The sequence below is a fragment of the Myodes glareolus genome, chromosome 16 (genome assembly GCF_982192425.1).
Source record: "Myodes glareolus chromosome 16, mMyoGla1.1, whole genome shotgun sequence".
Lineage (NCBI taxonomy): Eukaryota > Metazoa > Chordata > Mammalia > Rodentia > Cricetidae > Myodes > Myodes glareolus.
Window position 1 is genome coordinate 58748366 of NC_142041.1, and position 23867 is coordinate 58772232.

Below are 23867 nucleotides of genomic sequence, written 5' to 3' on the forward strand. Positions count from 1 at the left end.
AGGCAAAAGATGGGCCCTGCTTCCCGACTTGTGAACCTGGTGATTAGGGAGCACAGACAAGCAGGGCTCAGATGTTCCCTTCTCAGTAGGGCAACTGTGTCTTTGGTGGTGGTTACTGCTTGATCCTAGTGACACACACAGTTCTTCCCGAACCTCACTGTTGTAGCATTGGCTGTCCTTGGTGTTTACTACTGTCATCGTTTCTAATCAGTTCAGGCCGTTAAGTACACTCGTGTTGTTGTGGAAGCAATCTTCAGAACACTTTTCACAACCCAAGCTGAAGCTTTCCACCCCTAAACAGCTCCCTGTTTGAACCATCTCTCAGCCCCGCCAGTCACCATTATACTTTGTGTCTCAAAATTTTACTTCAGCAGATACCTTGTGAGTAAATCATATATCTGAAACTCTGCAACTGCCTGAAATTCACATAGCATAGCATCCTCATGTCCATCCTTGCTCTAACATGTGTGAGAAACTCCTTTCTAGGGCTGTACAATATTCCATCCATGCATACTACATGAACCACACTTGTTTTTCTTGTATGCTTACTTTTGGGAATTTGAGTTGTTTCTTTCTTTTAGTGCAAGTGAAAAATACTTCTATCAATATGCATGTATACTGCTATGTACATGCCTGTATACTGTCATTAGCATGCATGCATCCTGCTATGAACATGAATGTATAATGCCATGAACATGCCTGCATGCAGTCATTAACGTGCACGTAAACTATCATAAATATGCATGTATACTGCTATGAGCACGCATGTATACTGCCATGAACATGCATGAAGGCTTTGCTTTCAATTTTTTGCAAAAAAAAAAGGTTTTACCAGGGAATGGGATCCGTTGCTGGATCATATTATAATTTCATTTTTAATATTATGGGAAATAACAGTGTTCTCCATAGCAACTATACCATTTTAAATTCTTTCTAATTAAGCACAAGAGCAAAAATTCCTCCAGATCTTTATCGACATTTTATCATTTTTCTGTTTGTCTGTTCTTGTGTTTGTTTGTCCAGTGTGCAGGCTGTATCTTGTTGTGATTTGAATGAGTTGCAGTGAATGTTGATTTTCACTTTTCCATGTGAGTTTGTTTATCAAGGACTCTAAAAGACCATTGCTTTGGTAAACTTTTTTCTCCTGAAGATCCAGTCTCTTGACTGCTGCATCTCCAGAGAGCTGCAGCACACTCAGAAAATACTTGTAAAAAAAATATATAAAATTTTTAGTATAACATTTTTCTAATTTGGAAAGAATGAAACCATCCAGAGCCTGTCTGGAAAGACAAAGACTGAGCAGGGCTCTGATTACAGTTTAAGAACGAAGCAGTGAAGGAAAGGCATGCATTCGGTTTGTCCTCAGCTAAAAGGGCAAATAAATAAACTAGTACTTTGTAAAGTGAAGAAGACACACGAGGAACTCATTAACGGAAGTGCGAGAACCTTCCATGTGGTCCAGAGGACACCCATCTACACTGCTGTGAGTGAATCGTGGCATCTCACTGAAGTGAGCAGGAGAGACAGCAGTCAGCATCCCAGGAGGAAAGGACCCTGGGGAGAGGTCGTGGCTTAACTGAGCATCCTCTGGCTTGGCATTTGCTTCTTCCAGAATTTAAGAAGCCCCCGATTTTGTTTTTACTTCTAACGATGCAAGTGTTTAGGAGGAGGAAGACTTTTTATAAAAACAATCTTTTACTGACAAATTGTCTGTTATCTGACAGCTTCATACAATGCATTCTGATTATTCTGTCCCCACTCTCCCTTCTCTTCCTGCTGTCACTGCCAACACACCCCTTCCGTACCCTTCTGAGAGCGTGGAAACGATCAATGTCAAGTTCAGGATAATGGCTACTTCTGGGGAGAGAGGTCTCCAAGAGCATTCACAATGTACATGTTTTCTTTTGACTCAAGTGCAGTAGTGTGTGTGTCTGTGTCTATCTGTCTGTTTCTGTGTGTGTCTGTGCGTGTCTGTGTGTCTGTCTTTCTGCTTGTCTGTCTGTTTGTGTGTGTTTGTGTGTGTGAGTCTGTGTGTGTATCTGTGTATCTGTCTGCCTGTGTCTCTGTGTCTGTCTGCCTGCTTGTCTCTGTGTGTGTGTGTGTGTGTGTTTGTGTGTGTGTCTGGGTGTGTCTTTGGGGGTGGGCTGTAGCTTTGTTAGATTTAATAAAACTAGATGTGTGATTCATTCTGCTCTTGCCTGTACTTTTCAAATATTTTACACATCAAAAGAAAGAAATTTTGAAATACTTGAGAAACTTTTCACTTTCTTCAGCTAGAATGAAAAAGCTGGAGAATAGATGCTCATTCTCTTCCAGATGGTTCCTTGGTTCCATTTTGAGAAAGAAAACACTGTGGACTGAGTCACGCGTCTAACTCAGCATGGCATTGCTCACCTTCTTAGGTCTCTGCCCTGCTGGTTCTCTGCCCCTCCAACCACAAGTGGAATTAAGCTGTAAGCATGTGGAAACGGTTTGCTATTTAAAGAAGAGCTTTGGAGTTAGCCTATAGATATGTGTCATTTGCTCTTTGCTTTAAAAAAAATTAAAAAGCCAGGCATAGTGTCACATGAATTTAATCCCAGCATTCAAGAGGCAGACGCAAGGTGGATCTCTGTGAACTCGAGGCCAGGATAGACTACATAAGTCCCAGGCTAGCCAGGGCTACATAGGTGTTGTCTTGATAACAACAAAAGACCAAGACTTTAAAATATTCGTTGTCTTTCCTCCTCCTCCTTCTTCTGGACTTTTAAAAAAGTTCTGATGAGCGAGAATTACACTTGTCAGAGTCAGCCATGGCTAGCCCCCTCATTCCAGCCACCCCCTTAAGTGGGGTATGACTCCCCAGGACAATCAGCCCCCTTTTGCCAGCCATAGGCTAGCCCCCCTCATTCCAGCCACCCCCTTAAGTGGGGTATGACTCCCCAGGACAATCAGCCCCCTTTTGTCAGCCATAGGCTAGCCCCCTCATTCCAGCCACCCCCTTAAGTGGGGTATGACTCCCCAGGACAATCAGCCCCCTTTTGCCTCCCAGCACCTCTACCAAGAGCCTGCCAGTTACCTAGATTCCCACATTGCTGCACTGAACAGTCAGGAAAGAGTTCCTAAACCTACATCTCTAGTGAGTGTAACCTCCTTCCTTTCCCCCTGGTCTTAGCATCTCAGGTCCTTTTGCTCTTATTGGGTGGGGGAAGGGAGCCATGAGTTTTAGTGACCTGGAAACTTTGCAGGCAGATTTACTATCTTTCTTCTTTCCCTCCTTCTCCAACTTATTTTTCCCTCTTGGTTTTGAATGAAAACATCTTGTGTCTGCCCCCCCAAGACTGAATATGAATAGTTTTGGCAGAAAAATAAACTGCTTTATGATTTTTTTCTTGTATTTTTAGATTAAAATATTCACTACACCAATACATTCACGTTTATTATGGGAGTGATTGTTGTTGAGTAGCGCGTTCCTTGCCATAGATGTGATAATGGTTAATATGTAAAATCACGCTACATTGAATAAACAACCTAAGTATTTAGTATGAATGTTACGTAATCATACAAGTGGGCTGAGGTGAGCTAAGGGCAGTTGGTATCCACAGGAGACTGGATATGAGCCCTCAGCATCCTGTTCTATCTACCATGCCTGTCGCTTCTCTACCATGCTAGACACATATACCCCACAAACCATAAGACTAAATAAACCCTTCTATGAGTTGCCTTGGTCATGCTGTTGTATCTCAGCAACAAAAAACTAACTAATATAGAACTCCAGGAAATACCAAGCATATTGGATACTCAAATCCCACACATAAAATGGAATACATATTCTGCTATTTACCGTAGAGTATTCATAATCCCCCACATCATGGAAATACTTTGTTTATACTTGTGCTATATTTAGTTTGAAGAATGATGACCAAAAAAAGTGTCTTCATATGTTCAGGACACAATTTTTTTTGCCCACGGAATTTTTTGGATCCTTTTAATATTTTTGAGTGCTTTCGATCTGCAGCTGGTTGAAAGGCCCGACGGGAAACCCACAGACACGGAATGCCAACTGTGCAGCCCTAGCAACGGCACTGCCGCATCAAGGGATCACATCATAGCATCAGGACATCCACTGCTTGACAACACTGGGAATGAGCGAGAAGAGCTCCACATGGCCGAGAAGAAACCCAAACCCAAAGAGGTTAAGGGAGTTGCTCGGGCCAATCTGTTGGCAACGTCCGGATGCTGTCCATCTGTTTTTGAGGAAGTGGTTAGGATCACAACACACTTAGCTCAGATAGTGACAGCAAGGTGACCGTGGGGTTGAGAGGGGGATTCTGACTGAGAAATTCTGACTATTAACAAGGCTAAAGATAATTTAACCATAGACTTTGCTATTTTGACTTTCAATCAGATCCCCTCCTCCACCCGACATTTGCAGTCCAAATGCGTCTGGAAGCGGGAGGTGGCCACTGGGGACACAGGACCTGGGCTGATGGCCTCCAGCTGCATTCCTTCTTTTATTTGAATCTAACAAAGGCCCATAAAGGAAACTCTGAGAACGGGTTCTCTGGAATAGACTCTTAGGCAATGTTTGTTGTTTTTTTCCGAAAGTCAAGACATTCCTCTGAGGAAATATCACCTAGACCTAAAGAGGAGAGGCGAGGGGGCTGTTGGTCACCTGCAGAAGCCTTCCAACTCCCTCTTCTCCACCATCAGCTCACGTCCGGATGTCCCCTCTCTATGATCACCCAGCAAAAATGTAAAAGGCAACACTTCTGCAATGCATCTCTCTTTGATCTTTTGGGAGGCGCATTCTTTTCAGTTACTTCTTCACCATCAAGGAAACCATTCCCTTTCCAGATTTCTTCTTGTGCTGAAAATCTGAGCCATTAGTCAACCCACAGCTCTCTTCCACGGATTACAGCGTGCCTTGAATCTGCTTCTTGGATCCTGTCTATCAAGGGAGCAGGGAGGCTTTATTCCAGCAGGCCAGGATGGCTTCCACAGCCTTTTGGCTACAGTCTTCTACTCACACACTACCGCTCCTGCAACAACGCCTCTCGAAACTTTGCTCAGCGTATTCTTTGCTCATCGAATTCTACTCTGCCTTATCTTATGTCTCTCGTCAGATCCTAGAATGTCGGCCCAGCAGCCAAGATGTCTGCACTGCCTCTCGGGTCACATTTCTTTAAGAAAACATTTCATATTCTTTTCCATGTCAGAAAAACACCGAGCCATCCCGGAGCTCTACTGCTCTCCTGGTCACCAGAGAGCATTACCCATGCTGCCCTCCCTTTGTCCCCAACAGTGCATTGCACCCTACCCACCTGACAGTTCCTTCTCCTGTCCTGTCTTCACCTCTCGTGTTAAGCATTCACTCCAGTCCTCCCCTGGCTTCCATTTTTGCTTTAGCTATGTTCACATTCTTATATGTGTGCTGTGGCGGGTGGGGGGGGGGGCTTTGCAAATATTCACAAGCAACTTCTGCATGTCAGTTCTCACCCATGTTGTGTGTAGTGGATAGCAGAGAAAGAGAATTGTACTTTCTTCCCCTCTTCCCCTGCCCTGCCCATACTACAGGGGAATGGGTGTAGAGAGCCGAAGCTGCTAAGATGTTCAGCACAATTGGGTGTGCACTGTAGGTCATGCCCTACAAAAAGGTGCTCAATCACCAGAAGATAGTCAGAGATGTAGGCAGAGGCTGCTTGTTCGTTTCCAGGATGCTCAGACCAAAAATGATCACACAGAAACCGTATTAATTACAACACTGTAATTAATGGCCAATAACTTGGACATCTTTCTAGCTAGCTCTTATATCTTAAATTAACCCATTTCTATTATTTTATATTTTACCACGAGGCTTGTGGTTTACCAGTAAGATTCCTGAGCATCTGTCTCCTGTGATGGCTACATGGCATCTCCCTGACTCCTCCTTCTTTTCTCCTCTATCTGCTTGGAATTCCCGCCTTACTCCATTCTGCCCTGCCGCAGGCCAAAGCAGCTTCATTCATTAACCAATAAAAGAAACACATATGCAGTAGGACCTCCCACACCACAGAGAGAAGGAGCAGTCAGGAGCACCTCTTACAAAAGCATATTTAAGTTCTAGTGAGACCCGATTAGAAGCCTCCCTCCCCTCCCCACTGTTGTCTCGTACATCCTGTGAACAGAAAACGCTAAGGTGAAGGATTCGGGATAACTGCAGCTTCTCTTCATTTGCCTCTGTGTAACTCCACTTTTCTTCCTTGCTGGAAACCCTACACTTCCTCCTTTTCTCTGGACAGAGTGGACATATAACCTGGCCAAGGCACAAGGCCATACATAGTCTTATCTGGATAGAAGCACAGGCAGACATCTATCAACTTGCTAGAGGATACCAAGTTACTCTGAGACACCTCTTCCCTCCCCCTCGTACCTCCCCCGCCCCTTCCCCTCTCCCTCCTTGCACTCCTTGCTCACTGATTACATATATTTTGGAGGATCTTTTGCTTAATAAGGGGTTTGCTTTGTTTTTTCTTCTGCCATGGAATTAAAATTAAAATGCCATATGGGCTAAATTCTGGTATTATTAGACTTTCCCAGGGTGTTGACATGGTGTTACAAGCCATTGTTCTCTAATGGTCTTCAAAGGCACCTGACATTGGGATCTTCCTCATATCTAAAATTCTGGCTTTGATTACATGATTAGCCTGTTTGCATTTCCCTTTGTGGTTAAAGAGGAGAGAGAATGAAGCAGGATGATTATTCTACAGAACGTCTGAGATATTCAGATCCCAACAGGCCTGTTTTGTTCTAGAAATGAGGACCGACCAAATCATAGGCTCCTTCACACAAGGGGAGGGAAACTAACAAGCAGAGAGGACAGAGATGCTTCAGAGTCAGGTCGGAAGTGGGTAGCCACGGGGTGTGCTCTGCTAACCGGTGCCAGAACTCTGCTTTTCAGGTTCTCTGCAAGTCATGAACAAAACGAGAAAGATCATGGAGCACGGTGGGGCCACCTTCACCAACGCCTTTGTGACCACACCCATGTGCTGCCCATCACGGTCGTCCATGCTCACAGGGAAGTATGTGCACAACCACAACGTCTACACGAACAATGAGAACTGCTCCTCCCCCTCGTGGCAGGCGATGCATGAGCCTCGGACCTTTGCTGTGTATCTCAACAACACTGGCTACAGAACAGGTAAAGGATGCTCTTTCTTCTTCAACAGTCTCGGAGGAGGGAAGTGATGCAGGAGAGGATGGTGGATGAGAAGTTCCAGGACACTCAAAAATGAGGAGTCTACTTCTCCCATCTCTGCTGTGCTTTGTGCTCTGTCGCTATAACCGCATCCACGTGCCAGGGTAACTTATTGAAGAAAGAGGTCTAAGTAGCTCACAGCTCAGTGGGTTGGGACTGCAAGAACATGCTGGCAGCTTCCAGCATAGCTTCTATTCTCTATCATAATGGCAAAGGGTGAAAGGACGAGTTAAGTGCACTCAGCAGACAGACAAGCCCAAGGGCGGCCTCACTTTCTAACCCCCTGCTCTGCAGGCATCATCCACCCCTGGAAAGGCACGGAACTCCCGGCAGCCTAATTAAGTCTAAAAACACTCAGATTTTAAAGAAGGCAAGCTGCATTAACACCAGGATGCAAAGTTTTTTTACTCCGGAGAATGTACCCATGTGAAGTCCCTTCTAGGAAATTCAGCATTCTCTGTGGATGCAATGGGAAATTGTTCCCACAGAGGCCCCCAGCAAGTGAAATGGTCCAGGGTAACGGGTCCTGAATGAGGTTTCCACTCACAAATCTCGGGATCATGGAAGAACTCAGGGGTTTGCTTAGATGTAGGTAATCCCTGGTGATGACTCAGGGGAATTACTAAGCGTTGTTTTGAACCACTCGGTGCCTACTCCAGAGCCCCAGGCCCAGGGCATGAGCCAAATGACTTCTTGAATGAATCAATAAGCCAGCCTTGTGGACTTTGCTGATTCGTTTATTTATTCATATGTGATTAACGGGACTCTAGCAGTAGATTCAGCTGAAGTCAAAGTCACCAGACATTCGCCATTCCTTCCGGGAAAGGAAGCAGTCTTCACTGCATGAGTTATCTACCCTCAGCCTCCACACAGCAAAATAAGGTTCATGGGTGACTGGGGTTTTAAAACTGGGCTCTCTGGGTAGGGATCGGAGTGGCTCACTGTGAGCAAGGAATAACAGAAAAGACTTCCTGGGACCATTATCCTCAAAGCCCTCCTTCTCCAGCCCTGGGTACTGCACCCCAGTTTTGTAAGCATTACTATATGGAAGCAGTGTTCACTTGCAGGGTTTAGTGGGGTTTGGATCCCTACCCCAAGAAACAGATTTATTAATAAAAAGGTGTCATCAAAAACGTTTATTGAAAATTATTTTTAGACTTACAGATTATCTGTTCTTAAAGTTTAAAACTAAGAGATTTCAGATACATGGTCTCTTAAATCACTTTTTAATCTTTCCCACTGGGATCAGAAAATATGTAGTCATTTGCTTTTTTTTCAGCAAGCCCCCATGGACACTTAATTCTTGTTATTTATGGATGAAAGTATTGATTTTACCAATGATAGCTCCAGCATACAGGCACCTGAGGATCCCATTCACAGAGGAAACAGAGGTTTCCCCTCTGTTTTCTCAAGAATGTTTGCTTCCGGTTAGGGAAACTGGTCTTGAGAGGGGGTTATGGAGGGCACCTCCTGATGTGTCTTCTTACATTAGTGATGTAAATTTCATTCCAGGACTCTCAGGCAATTAGCAAATCCACTAAGCATCCTTGCAGGGTTCCAAGATGGCAGATGTGCTTGACTGTGCTTTATACTGGAGTGTGGCTTTACATTCTTTGTAACCAGTTCCAAAGCAGGTTTATAACAGTCCCCTAGTGTGTGGTTCCTTACTCAAATAATTACCAGTGTGTTCTGTTCACGGGAAGCACATGAAATCAGTGCTTTTGCCATTCCTAGAAACCCTGTAATTTAGTCCCTAGTGGAGACCATGGATCTGGGAAGACTGGAACTCACAGCACATGCAGAGTATAGGATAGAATCATGCTCAGGAATGGAGCTGCAGGGGAGGGCTTAGAGCAGCACCAGGCTGTGCTGATTTGTTTTGGAGCAAGCCTAGGAAAGGTGAGGGCAAAGGAAATGGGCTTCTACAGCTTGTCCTCTCTGTCCTGGCCACTTTAGTTATCTCGCCTACTTCTTATAAAAAAAGTTTGGAGGGAGGCTGTGGTACTAATGAAGAAACCAGACTCACAAGGGCTCATTGTCAGAGGACAAAAGTCAATCCACTGATGGTGGACAGAGCTCAGAATATCTGAGTGCGCAGTTTCCAAGATCCTTTTGTTTGTCTGTCTTTAAGACAGGATCTCCTATAGTCTAGGTTCACCTTGAACTCACCACTTTGAACTTTTGATCATCCTTGCTCTACCTCCAGAGTGCTGGGGACACAGGCATGTGCTGCTGGCCCTGGCTGTTTCCAGGATCACATTTCTGTGCATGCTATTCTCTCCTGCCTTGTTCCAAAGTGCCTGACAGACACAGAACCAGGTAGGATGCAGAACAATCTGTACCCTGGCAAGCAGAAACAAACGAGGCCGCCTACCTAAAGTTCTGGTGAAGCGTGGCTCTAAAGTACATGCCGTGCAGTAGGGAAAGGCTGCCTGAAGGAAGGAAGCTTCCTGGTAGCCATAGCAGAATTGAAAAGAATCCCTTGCAGAGCTCACTGGGTCGCCAGCACGAACACCAACCATTTGTTTGTAGGTGGCACAGTGCACTCTTGGATTTGTTTTAATTGTATCACGTCACACTCACCCTGTGCTGGGTTGACCAAAACTAGAGATCATTAATTTAGGAGTTTTGTTCGTTTCTTTTCTAGCACAGGCTGACTTCTAACCCCTCAGCCTCTAACCCCTCAGCCTCTGAATGCTGGTGTTATAGGCATGTACCACCATATCTCATCATCACTGACTCAAATCTCTTAATTTCCCAGCATAAACTTTATACCTACAAGAGAGGGGTGTTCTTGGGGATAGAGCTGGCACCAGTGCTTTGGAGGGCGGGGCTCAGCTCAGAATGTTACCCCACTAGGAGAGTTGGACCTGGGATAAAGCTGTGAGCACCAACCATCAGGCACCCCCAATAAAGACTGGGTGTTATTCTTGGCAGTCCAGCAGTCCTGCCTTAGTGGGGTTTTCTGCAGGGACAGCAGATCAGCTCCTAGAAACAAAGACTGATTCTAATGCTAACATCTTGCCAACACTGAGACGTATAGGTGGTGACAGAATTCATAGTGCAGGATCAGGCTCCCATGTATAAGGAATTCTTTCAGAGAAGCAAGGACCCTTCCAAACATAGGGGCTAAAAGAGTATAACATTCACCCAGGTGGGTGGGATGTGGGTCTGTGGATGAGTATTTGTCTAGCGTGCATGAGATCCTAGGTTTGAGTTCAGCAGCACAATGAGGCTAGAGACTTGTGTAATTTAAAGTTATCTCTGATGAGAAAGATTAAAGTTTCTCAGGAAATTAGGAAATATGACCATCATTGTAACAATAGTTAGTGATCTAACTGTGAATAGTGGCTGCAAAATTAAGGGGATGTGGGAGAAGATTACAAGGCACTAAACTAGTGAGCTGGGGAAAAAAGTCTAATCAGTTGCTGTTTTCCTAATTATGAACATATTACGTGGACTAATTGCCTGTATAGTTAAGAAAAATAATGCAGGAAATAACGTGACACATATAAATATCCATCTAGAGAGAAATGCAAAGTGCAATAAGTTTTGTGAAAAGCAACTCCAAGAAGACAAATTACAAAGACGTTTGTTTTGGGAGGCATCCAGAATACATGGCTTTAAATGAAATGAATTGATCCAATATTATATTTACCCTTGTATGACATGATTTTCCTCTTTCAGAACTTAGGCATATTTTTGGACTGGTTGTAGCCTAAATGTTTCTAACTTTAGTCATGGAAAATGTGAGTCGAGCAAAGATTCAATATCCAAGGAGGAAAAAACACAACACTGTGTCTATTGCACGTTGTCCTGGGGAGTGAAATGAAAAGCCATGGATTATCTATCACAGAGGAAAAAAAACAGAGTGCTGCCTAAAGTCTGCTAAAAATTATGACAAAATAGATGCTAATATAAAACTTATCCCAAAACTATAAGGTTAAAGAAAATCATCCGTGGTTGACAGCCTACACTGAATGGAAAGGAAAGAAGCTGAAGGGGCTGTGGCCACAGCCTACTCTGTCCTTAATCTATTTGAAGGACTCAAGCCAGTCTCCCAACACAGAGTTTTCTTTCCTGTCCAAAATTACACTGCAGGTCTGCTATGCTTACTAAAATTACCTAATCACATGAACTGGATTTTCGACACATCTGTTCTATTCCATACTGTGAGTGGAAGGGGCAATATTTAGTTGAAATCTGCAATGAAATGTTTAACTAATTAAGTGCATGCTGGTATGTTTACCATGCTGCCTGGACTGGCCTGCAGCTGCCTTTCTCAAGCCATCCTCCTGTCTCAGCCTCCACTGCAGACACATGACACCATACTTAGCTTTGCTGTGCATTTTTTCTGTAATAAATTAACTTATATAAAGTTATCTATTTTTAAATCCTCTGTCTTTTGCATAAGATTTACTTTACTTGTAACAAGCTTATTTATTTTCTCTCTAGTAAAGGACTTCATTAAATTTAGAGTCTTCTAGGGTAAGACAAGCTAATATACTCACTTGTTTTGATTATGATGTCATGGATTTTTGTTAAGCATATAAATATGAACCGTTACATACATTTACTGAACCACAGGATGTTGGGAATACACTGGACCCTGGGATATAAAGAGACAGAAAGTAAGAGTCCTGTCTTCACTATGCTTGTACTCTGAGTAAACCAAATTTATATATTCAAATGTGTAAATCACAATTTAGCTCAGTTCTCAATTATACCTTTAGTCACTAAATGAAATCCTGTCACAAGCATTAAAATGGTCATAAATATATCATTCACTATACTAAATAAGATTTCATTTCCCTATGCATCAGATCTTTAATAGTTACTATTACTGATATAGAAAAAAGTGTTTTCCTTTTTTTAAAAAATATTTATTTATTTAATTATTATGTATATAATATTCTGTCTGTGTGTATGTATGCCGACCAGAAGAGGGCACCAGACATCATTACAGATGGTTGTGAGCCACCATGTGGTTGCCGGGAATTGAACTCAGGATTTTTGGAAGAGCAGGCAATGCTCTTAACCACTGAGCCATCTCTCCAGCCCAAAAGTGTTTTCTTTAGTCAAGGCACATTTCTAAGTACTATGTAACCCGTGGTCCCAGAGGGAAGTAATATGACAACCAAACACACACAAATAGTTGTGATCCATAATTCAATCTTTCGGACCTCTCTACCCACCTTCCAACCCCAACCACCTCCCTAAACAGCCGTGAAGGCAAGTGGTGATATCATGAAAGGAAAAAATGGTCCAGAAGGTTGGACGGATATGGGGTGACTCTGATAGAAACACTAGCCAAGCTGAGTTGCTGTCACCAAAGGCGGGAGAAAATTCAGGCTTTTAACCAAGTCATTGGCATGATAATATGGAAATGAGATGAAAATCAAGCAGCCTATATAAAGACATGGATAGAGAGCACACACGGAACAGAATGATTAGGAGCCCAGATAATGGAGCGCAGAGCACAGGCAAAAAATAAAAAAGTAATGTCCAAAGAAACCAGGGATGATTAGAGATGAGCTAGAAGGCAGGACGCTCCAGAAGGACCAGAGAAGCTTTTGGGGCCACATCCGGCTGCTGCCACTTCTGGGTGCTGGGTCCTGGGCCTGGGCTCTCCTGCAGTGAATGTGGTGGGTGATGCCACATCTGGAATCCCGAGCACACTTTTCACACTCCATTAACACAAAGACACCGAAAGCCCAGAGGCAGTTCTGAAGGCAATAGCAAGAATTATTAACAGACTTGAAGGAGTCATTTATAAGGGAAGGATTAAGGCGAAGGGCAATCACCGTGGTAATGACTAGAAATGGTACAGAGTGACCTAAAAAATAGAGCCGTGGGTGAAGGGCAGGCATGACTGGGCATGGCTTCCCTAGAGGTGGGGAAGCACTAAAAGTCGCAGGAAAAGGTCTTAGAGTAATTAAGGAAAATGGAAACCACATGGGAGAGAATTGGTTTCTATAAAATAAGTCATATCGGGGGATAAAAACCAAAACCCAACAAACAAACACCTGTAACCAAGCAAAACTAGAGAACAAGGTGCCCTCAGACCACAGAATGGTATTTCACACTGTGGGATCACACAGTGGTCCTCACCATTGCATGAGAAATCCCCTGCACTTGTCAAACACTGTTTTAAGTGCTTTCCCCTGGACCAGTCTCTTTAGCCCCAACAACATCCCTGCCACTGGGCTTCTCCTAAGCAGGTTCTCCAGGGCAGTGCAGGGAGGAAGAGCTGAGCTGGCCTGCAGATGCTAGGGAAGCTTGCTCTTAGCTACACATTCCAATTGCTATGCTCCTTTACAAAACTCTTTGCAAACAAAAAGGACAGAAAAGTGGGGTTATGCCCCTAGGGATGAGGAGGACGTCAGAGAGAGTAGGGCCCAGGTTTATTAGGCACGAGCTCCCAGAACAACCCCTTTCTGAACTGTGACCTGGCAGGAGCAGGGCTCTGGCCTGCTTCTCCTGACACCAAGTTATACTGCATTTTGCTAGCAAAGGAAGTTCCCTCTGTGATGCTAGCTGGTGGAGGAAGCCAGAAGCACTACGGGGGCGGAGCCCTTACACCTAATCCTACACTCAGCAACCTGCCTGGGAACCAGGCAGGATCCTCAAGCACCAGGCACTGGGTAGGTGAGCAATATGGGTCACTCACTCTCAGAATCCACAAGCAAAGAAACTAGAGTTCTTTCTTTCTCTCTCTCTCTCTCGGTTTGTTTTTCTATATTATTTTATGAGCATTGGTGTTTACCTGCATGCATGTGTAAGGGTGTCAGGTTCCCTGGAACTGGAGTTACAGACAGTTGGGAGCAGCCAGGTGGGTGCTGGGAATTGAACCCAGGTCCTCTGGGAGAGCTGCAGTGTTCTTAACCACTGAGTCATCTCTCCAGCCCCAGAGTGCGGTTAGCCTTGAGTCCAGATTGTTTTCAAAGAAAACAGTTTAAGGAGTCATATAAACCTAAAACACCTTTAAAAAAAAAAAACTATATTCTATCTAAATATGTTAGAAAAGTAAATAGACTTCTAAATTTGTAATTTAGTGAAAACTCTTTTTTTTTTTCAGAATTCCAGAACTTACAAACTCTCTGGAATATACAGGTTCATGAGGCTCAGTATAAGAAATACTGGTGGAGCCCTGCACTGTGCAGGGATGGGGGGCAGGCCACAGGGTGAGGCAAAGGCGAACGTAGAAATTCATGGCTATAACCTTATAAGCTTAGCACTTGGGAGGTAGACACAGAGATACAAGCAGGAAGACTGACAGTTCAAGACTGGCCTAGGCCACATAGCCAGACTCACCCTGCCTCAAAAAATAAGCACACACATACATAAATGACTCAATAAATAAATAACAACGACAACAAAAAACTCCACAAAGTAGAAAGTTTCCATCAAAGCAACCAAAGCTTACTCAAGACCATGCATGACTCTACGTCACTAGAAAGCATGGAAGGTGCATTAGAACTACGGGGTATGGAACTGTGGGCTCGAGACAAGCGTTTGAGTGAAATAGGAGCTACTCTGGCCTTGAGTCAAGACCAGACGTGGATATGGAAGCCGGGTGGAAGCCAGCGTGCCAACTGAGGAACCATACTCTGTGAGCAGGGGCTTGGAAGGGCTTCACAGACTAGGAAACGTTTCTTCTGTGGTTGTGTGGAGAGCGAGGTAAACTTCTCAGTGAAGGTTCGTGATTCGTCAGTCAAATAAAAAGTAAGAAAACTTAATTTTGTCACAAAGACTAATTTCTGGTGTTCCGGTCCTCATACAGCAAGCACACACAGGATCTCACACTGCCTGCCAATTGAACAAAAGAATATATCCTGCATTGATTCCAGGCTGGCCCCAGGAAGCGGATCCCCAAAAGCATTTTGACCATTACAGTACATGTATTTCAGTTCTTTATTTAAAGGTAAAGGGAACGAGTGTCACATTGACGTGGCCTGAGGAGCTCTGCCGCGCAGTACGGCGACAACGCTCTCCTCTGACGAGTTTTCACCTCGCCGTCACTTCTGAAGTCCTAGTTTCATATCTCTGCAGTTGTTTATGATTAATCATCTCACATGAGAAAAATGATCTTTCCTTTCCCATTGCAGCCTTCTTTGGAAAATACCTCAATGAATATAACGGCAGCTACATCCCTCCTGGGTGGCGAGAATGGCTTGGATTAATCAAGAATTCTCGTTTCTATAATTACACTGTTTGTCGCAACGGCATCAAAGAAAAGCATGGATTTGATTATGCAAAGGTAATTTCCAGTGTAAAACTGCATCAATTTGCTCTTGCGCATAATAGGGGGACGGCGGCATTTCCAGGGACTTAAACTATCCACAAGATGGGCTTTCTGTGTTCTCACAATGTTCGAACGAAAAATTTTAAGGCAATTTCCAGCTCCAGACAAGAAAGACTCTCACGGCTCCGTGCTTTTGTCTAGTGAGCCTTTTTTTCCTTCTCCCTCATTAGGATGAAAGGCAATCAGTCGTTGATGAAAGTACACCCAGAAAATCATACCTCCTCTTTCAGTCTTGTGATAAATTTTGTTGTCCCCCCTCTCTCGAGAGCTAGTCCGCATAATCAAATGTGCGTCTTGTACTGTTGCTTGTCAGTGGTTGGAAGTACATTTTATTCAGCCTTCCACATGAAAATAAGACAGATGGTTGCCCCCAGGAACTTTGGGACTCTGTGCTTTTTGCTTTTACTCCCATCTGACCAAACAGTATTTGTGACCAGTACATCTGCCCCACGGCAGTGAGAGTTCACACCAGTTTCCAGCTCTCAGCCTTAGGATGTCTATATCAATCTATAGAAACGACCAATGGTTCCCAAACAAGCAGATCCTAGAGTTTCAAGTTTACCAAATAAGTCAGACACATTGTCTATGATCCCAGCTCGTAGGAGGCTAGGGCAGGTAGATGGAGAGGTTGGGCTACACAGCGAGCGCACCCCGAACGTGGAGAGATGCTTGGTGAGACCTCAGCTGAATCAACAGCAATCACAAAAAAATTTCTTAGGATTACTAACTTAGATTAATAAAAAACTGAGATCATAAAAGTGAAAGGGAAGACTACCTTTAAATTCAAGTTGGCCATTTTTCTAAAATACTGTCTTTCCTTCTGCATGTATTCATTTCGTTCTCCTAGAAACGCCAGAATTCAGCTGGATTTTGCAACCTGTTTCAACAGGTTCAGGCGTTTGGTAGAAAGAGAGCAGGGATTAGGCTACGTTTCTGGAATGTTGTTGTCTTTGTGCCTGTCCTGATGAGAGACAAGGTGTAAGGCTGGGTCCTTCCGACCCTCCTGAAAATAATGAATGCAAATGAACTCACTAACACCGCTGATCAGCATCTAAACATCAAAGCTAAGAGTCAGTCAGTCGGTAGGTAGGAACCTTGAAGGCAAATTTGAGCCACATCCTCGTTGTGAAAGACAAGGAAACGCCACTTGGAGTGTGGTTCAACCACTTATGTATCCTGGGTCATTGCCCTGCCTGGGGACGAAATCTTTGCAGGCAAATGATGCATGCCACGCACGCTAATTGTCATTACTATCCGTTTCGAACTGCGGGGATGCTTCTCATGCTCCTTGTTCAAGCCATTAACCTTTTAGTCCCTGTTGTCCTAAGGAGAACAAAGTAATCACGGTTCTCTCCAAACACTAAATCAACGCAGCGCGCTCATTATCACGGCTGATTAGGTGTCAAAGACAACTGTGTTGGAAAGTGTGTGTGCGTGTGTGCATGCGCACGTGTGTGTGTGTGTGTGTGTGTGTGTGTTTATGCGCATGTGTGCTTGTAAAGAAATTAAAAAGACCCACACATGGAAAGGGGGGCGGCCTTTAGACTTGTCCTAACAAGGACGAGACACAGATTTCCCCCAGCACTGCTCTTGCAGCTGATCTGGTCCTTAAACCCACCACATGTGACCAGCTGTGCTTGGAAGCCTTTGACATTGTGACCACTGCCTGGGAGTTTCTGACAAAAGCTTGTGCTCACTCCAGCTTCAGGCCAATGACATGCACAGAAGAGCAGGTGGCTTAGTGAGAGTTCCTGTCTCCTCTTTCTTCTTCCCTCCCCGTCCTCCCTGCCCACTTCCAAACTTGCACCGGGCCTCACCCCCTACACTGCGGGTTAAGTCATTCTATCAGCAAGTCAAACTCAGGAAATCAAAGGCTCCTGCATTTAAGTGTTCCCAGGGAATGACTTGAGAAAATGTCGCAATTTGTCTCTGGATCTATGATTTTTGGTGATGTCTTTGATTTGGTGGTGGTATTATTCTTACAGGTAGATTAAAGAATTTTCAAAACGTCAATAGTTTCCTGGGTTTGCACAATCTGTACGTGTGTCTCCTTCTGTGTGTGTGTTCTGAAGTTGTGAAGGTGAAGTTGGTGTGGGTGTTTCCTGCCCTTGGAGTAATTTGGCCAACGAATTGCATCAGTGAAAGCTGAGAATGAGATTCATATCCGGTGTTTCTTATGTTCTTGAATTTATATCCAGATTTAGTCATTATCTTAGGCAAACACAACTGGCCTCTTTTCCCTAATTGCTGAATTGTTTATCTTTTTTACCCTTGTTGCTAAGCTGGCTACCCTGAAAGTGAACAGTCACAGATATTTTCCAGCTCTTGAAGGTGGCTGGCTCCTTGGGAGGCTCTCCTCCCTGTCAGGTTTATACATTGTCTCTATACTCAGTGGGTAGATTCTGAGGAAAGCAGTGTGCTAATGTGATCTTGAATGTCACCTTTTGTAATTTTTGTTTTGTGTCAAATGTATGTTTCAGGACTACTTCACAGACTTAATCACTAACGAGAGCATTAATTACTTCAAACTATCTAAGAGAATGTATCCCCATAGGCCCATTATGATGGTGATCAGCCACGCAGCACCCCACGGCCCTGAAGACTCCGCCCCACAGTTTTCAAAACTGTACCCCAATGCCTCCCAACACATGTGAGTAACAAAAACCTCAATGCACCTTGCTGAACGTGGCCCTTGCCTGTGCTTCCCAATTTACCCTCCTCTTCACCCTGTTTCCTTCCGTTCTGTGTAGCCCCCAACACACATGAAAACTGAAGGACACAGCATAGGACAGGCAAAGACATCAGGTTTGCAGTAGAGGGTGCTGGGGGTTCAGATTGGGAGTCACATTTCCAGAATCTGCCAGCAGCTCAATGAAGAGGCTCACATCAGGGAAATGGAAGCAGTTTTCCCCGAGAGCTCCTTCCAGCCTTCTAAATGATATATTCTGAAGTATGACCTAAGAGTACTGATGGGGTGGAATGGTTCGCTTTTCACAGGCACGGGGCGGCCCCTCTCTGCTCCGGCTATAGAAATGTGGCTTTGTTTTCTTTCCTGGGGAGCACAGGAGCAGCTTGGCTGCAGATGTGCAATTAGGTGTGTGCAGAAAGCAATTGAAGGAGCCTGCCTGGGAGGCCCACTCAGGTCACGGCTTTAAAATAACCTAATGTCTTGAGAGGAGGGGGGCTGGGGAGGCTCAGAAGAGGCCCTGGTGGCTAAGAGGGGTGGAGGGAGAGAAGAGAGCTGCAGTGTGCTGATAATCCTCCCTGGCCAAGGGTGGAAAAGTCTAGGTGCCTTGGCAGCGAGGAACACGGTTTTGTTGTTGACTCTGTCAACACGGTTCCTCCCAACCGTGACACCCTATATGTAGCCTTCCGCATGCGGTAGCTGGGATCAGGTCTGCTGAAAGCACACCCATTCAGAAGGCACCTTTTATCACAAGTCCCTGAAACTAGTTCATGATCTAGTTGTGCTGGAATATTGCCCCTGCCTGGCTTTTCTAAACAAGATTCCAGACAGAAAGAGCCTTAGGGATAGAGAAGTAACTATTGACGGAATTGCCAGGCACTGGGCTCCTTTCTATTCTTAGTATCGTTCTGTCACTAGCCTTACTCAGTCACATGACCAAGACTAACAGGAAAGAGGTCAGAGCTCACTTAGAAGAGAAACTAACAATAAATAAGAAGCAAAGTGGGTCACCTACTGTGCCCAGGAGGATGCAAATATTTTATTGCATGGAAGATAAAGACACACAAGACGGTCACTCCAGCGACAAGGGGGAGTCTGGGCTCCGTGAGCACTGTTTTGAACTCAACTAAATGGACAGAATCCTTCCCTTGTTACTGACGCTGAAAATGGATTTATGAATGGCGCCTCTTAGCAGGTGGCCCCCTATTGTAGCTCATTTACAAATTCAGTAAGCAGCAGGTGTAGCAAGAGGAAAATGTCTTTTGGGCTTCTTCAGTAATACCTTGGAGCTCACCTTTTCCCTCTCTCTTTTTTGATCAGAACTCAGGTTGTGTAGCTCCCTTTGCTACATGAGCTCCATCCCAGCCTTGGATGGCTTTCAGCAGCCTTATACCTTAAGGGCATTCCTCAGAGTTTGCGGAGAAGGGGTTTAAATGTGGCATTTCATGGTTCTTTAGAGGTCAGCCTGCCTTTGAAACTTCAAGGCTAGGTCCTAAGCCTATATGAAAACCAGCAGTTTTAGAGACCCTGACATCTATGTGGCGTGTACAGACAGTAAATGCACATGGAGGGGCGGGGGTGTGACTGGGGGAGGTAGCTCTGAAGAGTACACTGGAAATTATATGTATCCGGCTAGCATACAGCACAGACTGAGGAAATTAATCTTAGTTAAGGTAGTTAAGGAAGGGTTCAATGGGTGCCCCCTAAACACCAATAAACTAGGATGGGGGGGCAGTCCCAAACTCAGCTTGGATTCCTAAGGTTTTACTGAAACACAGCTACTCATTCATTGTGTGTACAGTGTAGCCACATTTGAGACCGACCAGCCAAGTGGAGCTGTGGCGTGGTCTGTAAAACTTAAAAGACTTACAGTAAACTTGCCCAGACCCAAGTCTGACAGGGAGAATGGGTAAGTGTCCAGATAGCCATAGCATTAGAGGGCCAGAAGTGTCAGGTGTGACAACTGTCCCAGCCCCGCAGAACACTGGGGGAAAGCAGTCGCACCTTTTGGGGGAAATGACCAACAGGGTCCGGAGTGGACCTGGAAAGATGGGGAAGGTATGCAGGAGACTCTCCAGCCATGAAGTGGATGCTTTCAGGGACAGAGTATAGCACAGACATTAAAGCGTCAGGGAGTTAGGAAGGCTGAGAACCACTGCTCTAATACGTGACCTAGCAGCTGAAGAACGGGGTACAAAGAAAGCAATAAGAAATAAAGCTTAAAGGGAAAATGGTTGCAAAATATTGGGCAGCTCAGTGAGTCAGTACATAAGTAGGGTGGTAAGAAAATATGATCACTTGCACATGGGAAAGGGTTGAGCTGTGCCTCTCTACGGCTAACAGGCCAGCATTGATCCAACAAAGCCAAACTTTCGCCTGGCAGAATGAAAGTCTTCAGGCCTGACTCGCCTGTCCATTAAGGCCCCCAGGAGCCTTCTCCAGGAGCTCAGCTGTGAGTGGAAATAAATGAGTCGCCTTGGTGCAATGTCAGGAACCAGACCTTAGAGAAGTAGCAGAGGTGACGTTCCCACAGAGGCACATAGAAGCCACCCTGTTGGTGTGCATCCTTACTGATACTCTCTATGAAGATCAGCCATATGCAAATGTCAGTATGATTGGCCCACAAATAGTGTAATTTCACGCTGTCTCACTCAAGGTTTGAAGAGAGCTGACAGAGAACTAAGCCCGCACTTGCCCCTGGTGACAGGGTAAATCCCTTGACAAGCTAAGACTTTACTGCCATGAACCCCGCACACCTGGCCATTCTGCAAAGAATCGATCTGGGCTATCATCTTTTCTAGATGTGCAGTTTTGCTCTGGGCAAATTCTGGGTGGGAGAACATTCCTAGCCATGGGGAGCGAGCGTGCAGTCAGCAGTCAGTGAAAGACTCTGGTTTGTGCACCCAGTGTGTGGAGAGAGACTCACATGCCTCCAGCAGGCCACAGGAGCCTTGAGTCCCTGGCTGCCTTCTTACACAGGTCTCCCTGACTGCTGATAGGGGGAGGGAGGGAATGAGTGCCCAGGTTCAGAGTTCAGTCCTTCAACAAAAGGAGCAAGACAAATTGAAGACAAGCTGCAGACTGCGAGGCATGGTAGCTACTGAATGGCTGGCTCCCTTAGTGAAAACATTAGCCACGCAGTCAAGCAATGGGCCGTTAGCAGTGAAGGGCTCTGCAGAAATATTTGGCAGGCCCTGTGGAAACAGCATGGAGCTGGCCTTCGGCGCGGGAAGCTAGTCATGAGGACGTTTTGCTTCAGGTCTTCCTAGGTGGCCAAACATCACCCGCTCCCTTTCATGCAGCCCTGGGCTGTGGCTATCTGACCCTCTTACACTGGGGAGAGTGGATCAAGTTTCCATGGTGTTTGCTTCCCTGACAAAGAGAGAGGCCCATTCAAAATCAGCACACTGGCTTTACAAACCGAGGGGAGAGGTTATGCCTCCCAAGTAAGAATAGGAGCGGATTATCTCTCTCTTGTTCACATGGGGGTCCTGTTTAATCAGACAGTAGCTCGGCCTGTCTTGGCCTCCAAAAAAAATTCAAGAAAAGCTCCAACTAGGAAATCCACATAAAACTCTTACCATGAAGCCCTTCACGATGGCAGAGACTCTCCTAAGCTTTCAGGAAATACTTCAGGCCTCAAACTCCCCATCCCGTGTGATAATGCGCCCCTGCCACCCACTGTGGCCCATCAACTCTGGAAACTGTTTTTTAATTGTTTTGTTTCAGTAGGTTTTTCTTCCATACTTCGCACACACACAGAGAGTCAGGAGTGTGGGGGCGTGGAGCTGCTAATTGGAGCAGTAAAGAATTGTCTCCTCTGAGGGCTGGAGAAAGGCTCAGTAGTTAAGCGGCCCTATTGCTTTTCCCAGAGCAGCCAGCACCCAAGCCCAGGAATGGCCTGTAACTCCAGCTCCAGGGCACTCAGTTTCCCTCCTGGCCTCTGACAACGGCACCTGTAGTCATGTGCACATACCACACACAGGCATACACACACAACTTAAACATACAACGAATCTTTATAAAATGTCTTGACTTAACAAGAATTTGTATTTTCATCCCTTTCACAAAAAATAATAAAAGTTATACTTATGAAGATGAAAAATTTTCAACACTCCATATAAATTTCCAATTTGGGAAGACTTGTTCCCTTCTCTATAAACCTACTCCGTTCTTTCCACTTTATGATGAACCCCTGTATGCCCAAATTCCTGAGCTTAGGGGCATGACCCCAGAGGAGCACAACCACATGGGCCCTGCTAGGGACCCTGTCTCAGCAGCTTTGCCCCAACTCAAAGACAAAAGCCTCTCTCTCTCTCTCTCTCTCTCTCTCTCTCTCTCTCTCTCTCTCTCTCTTGTTAGCTCCTAGGGCGAGGAGCTTGGCTCCTCATTTAGTTGTAAAGTTAAATTCTGTTTACCAAATAATGTTGATCTTACCAGCTAACTGACATGAAAATATTTTTAAGATAGCATTAGGATTCATCAAGAGTTCAAAGAGCATCTAGCGAGACTCTTGGTTCCATAATTTTTTAAATTAAAGTGAAATGAAGTCCCATGTGCTCACTTGAATGAAAGCCTAAGTGTTTCAGTTCCAGACACAGGAAGGGTTTGGAGCAAAGCTGGAATTAGGTACCAGGTTTCCTTCTCCCACTTCCCACTGTACCAGGCCATGTCACCGTTCATGTCACAGCCACAGTGAATATCAGAGTGGGTGTCAGGTATTTGCGTAATTCCAATAGGCATTTCCAGCATCATTAAATGCTTCTCTATTTTTATTGTATGCCTATAATCAAGATCATTTGGTCTTACTCTGCTTGTGTTCAAATGTTATCTGCCTAAAGATATTTGAAGTCAGGTGGGGCATATCTCCAGAAAGTCAATTAAGTAAATTCAATTTTAATGAAATTGAAGACGGCATGGCTTGGGAGAGTGGGTATAGAGTTTACAATGCGATGCTGCAAGTGTGTCCTAAGCCTGTAGAGCCGGCTGCGCTGAGCAGTGAGGCCTGACTTGCCACTTCTGTAGGGGGGACTGCGCTGAGCGTTGGGATGGACTTGCCTCTTCTGTCAGTGACCGTTTTTCTTGATGCTTGCAACTAGAAAACAAGTAAAGAAAATAGATGTTCAGCACATCAACAAAAGAAAGATGTTTTCACCGGACCAACGACACAGGCCATCAATATTCAAAAGGAACCACGCAGTTCACAATTCCCCAATATGGATTTAATATACAACACATGTATTTCTTGAAGCCATTTGTTGGCTACTAAGAATCATTCTTTTAAAAATGCCTACCCACTGAAGAGAGAGGTGGCATCGCTGGTTTTTTAGAATCCCTTTCCCTACTTTTTTCAGCCAGTGACACTGGAAAGTGACTCCAACCCCAAGGAAATTGGCAGACGGAACTTGTGTGTGGCCAGGCGGGTGATGCTGTCCAAGCTAGAAACCCAAAAAAGCAAGACCAGGGGAAAACAACATGCAGGGAGTCCTCTTACGGCAAATATAGCCAGGAATAGCCTGCGGGGAGCTACAGATGTGTTTCTGAGATCCACAGATCTGCCTGCTTGAAACGCTCATTTCGCAGACAGAAATTTTCACCAGCCTGGTCATCTGAGACAGAGACATCTCTGAAATAGATTCCTGGTGTTTTTTGTCTTGTTT

The 23867-nt window shown here is 44.9% G+C and overlaps 1 protein-coding gene across 4 annotated transcripts in view; it reads left to right on the plus strand.

Annotated features, from left to right (window-relative positions):
* Positions 1–23867, plus strand: part of Sulf1 (sulfatase 1) — a 167981-nt gene that overhangs the window by 99827 nt on the left and 44287 nt on the right. For all 4 annotated transcript variants that reach the window (XM_048420442.3, XM_048420443.3, XM_087897230.1 and 1 more), the window contains 3 exons: positions 6920–7159; positions 15325–15476; positions 18002–18171. In XM_048420442.3, the coding sequence (XP_048276399.3) occupies positions 6920–7159; positions 15325–15476; positions 18002–18171 (562 nt within the window). The remainder of the gene's footprint in view (positions 1–6919; positions 7160–15324; positions 15477–18001; positions 18172–23867) is intronic.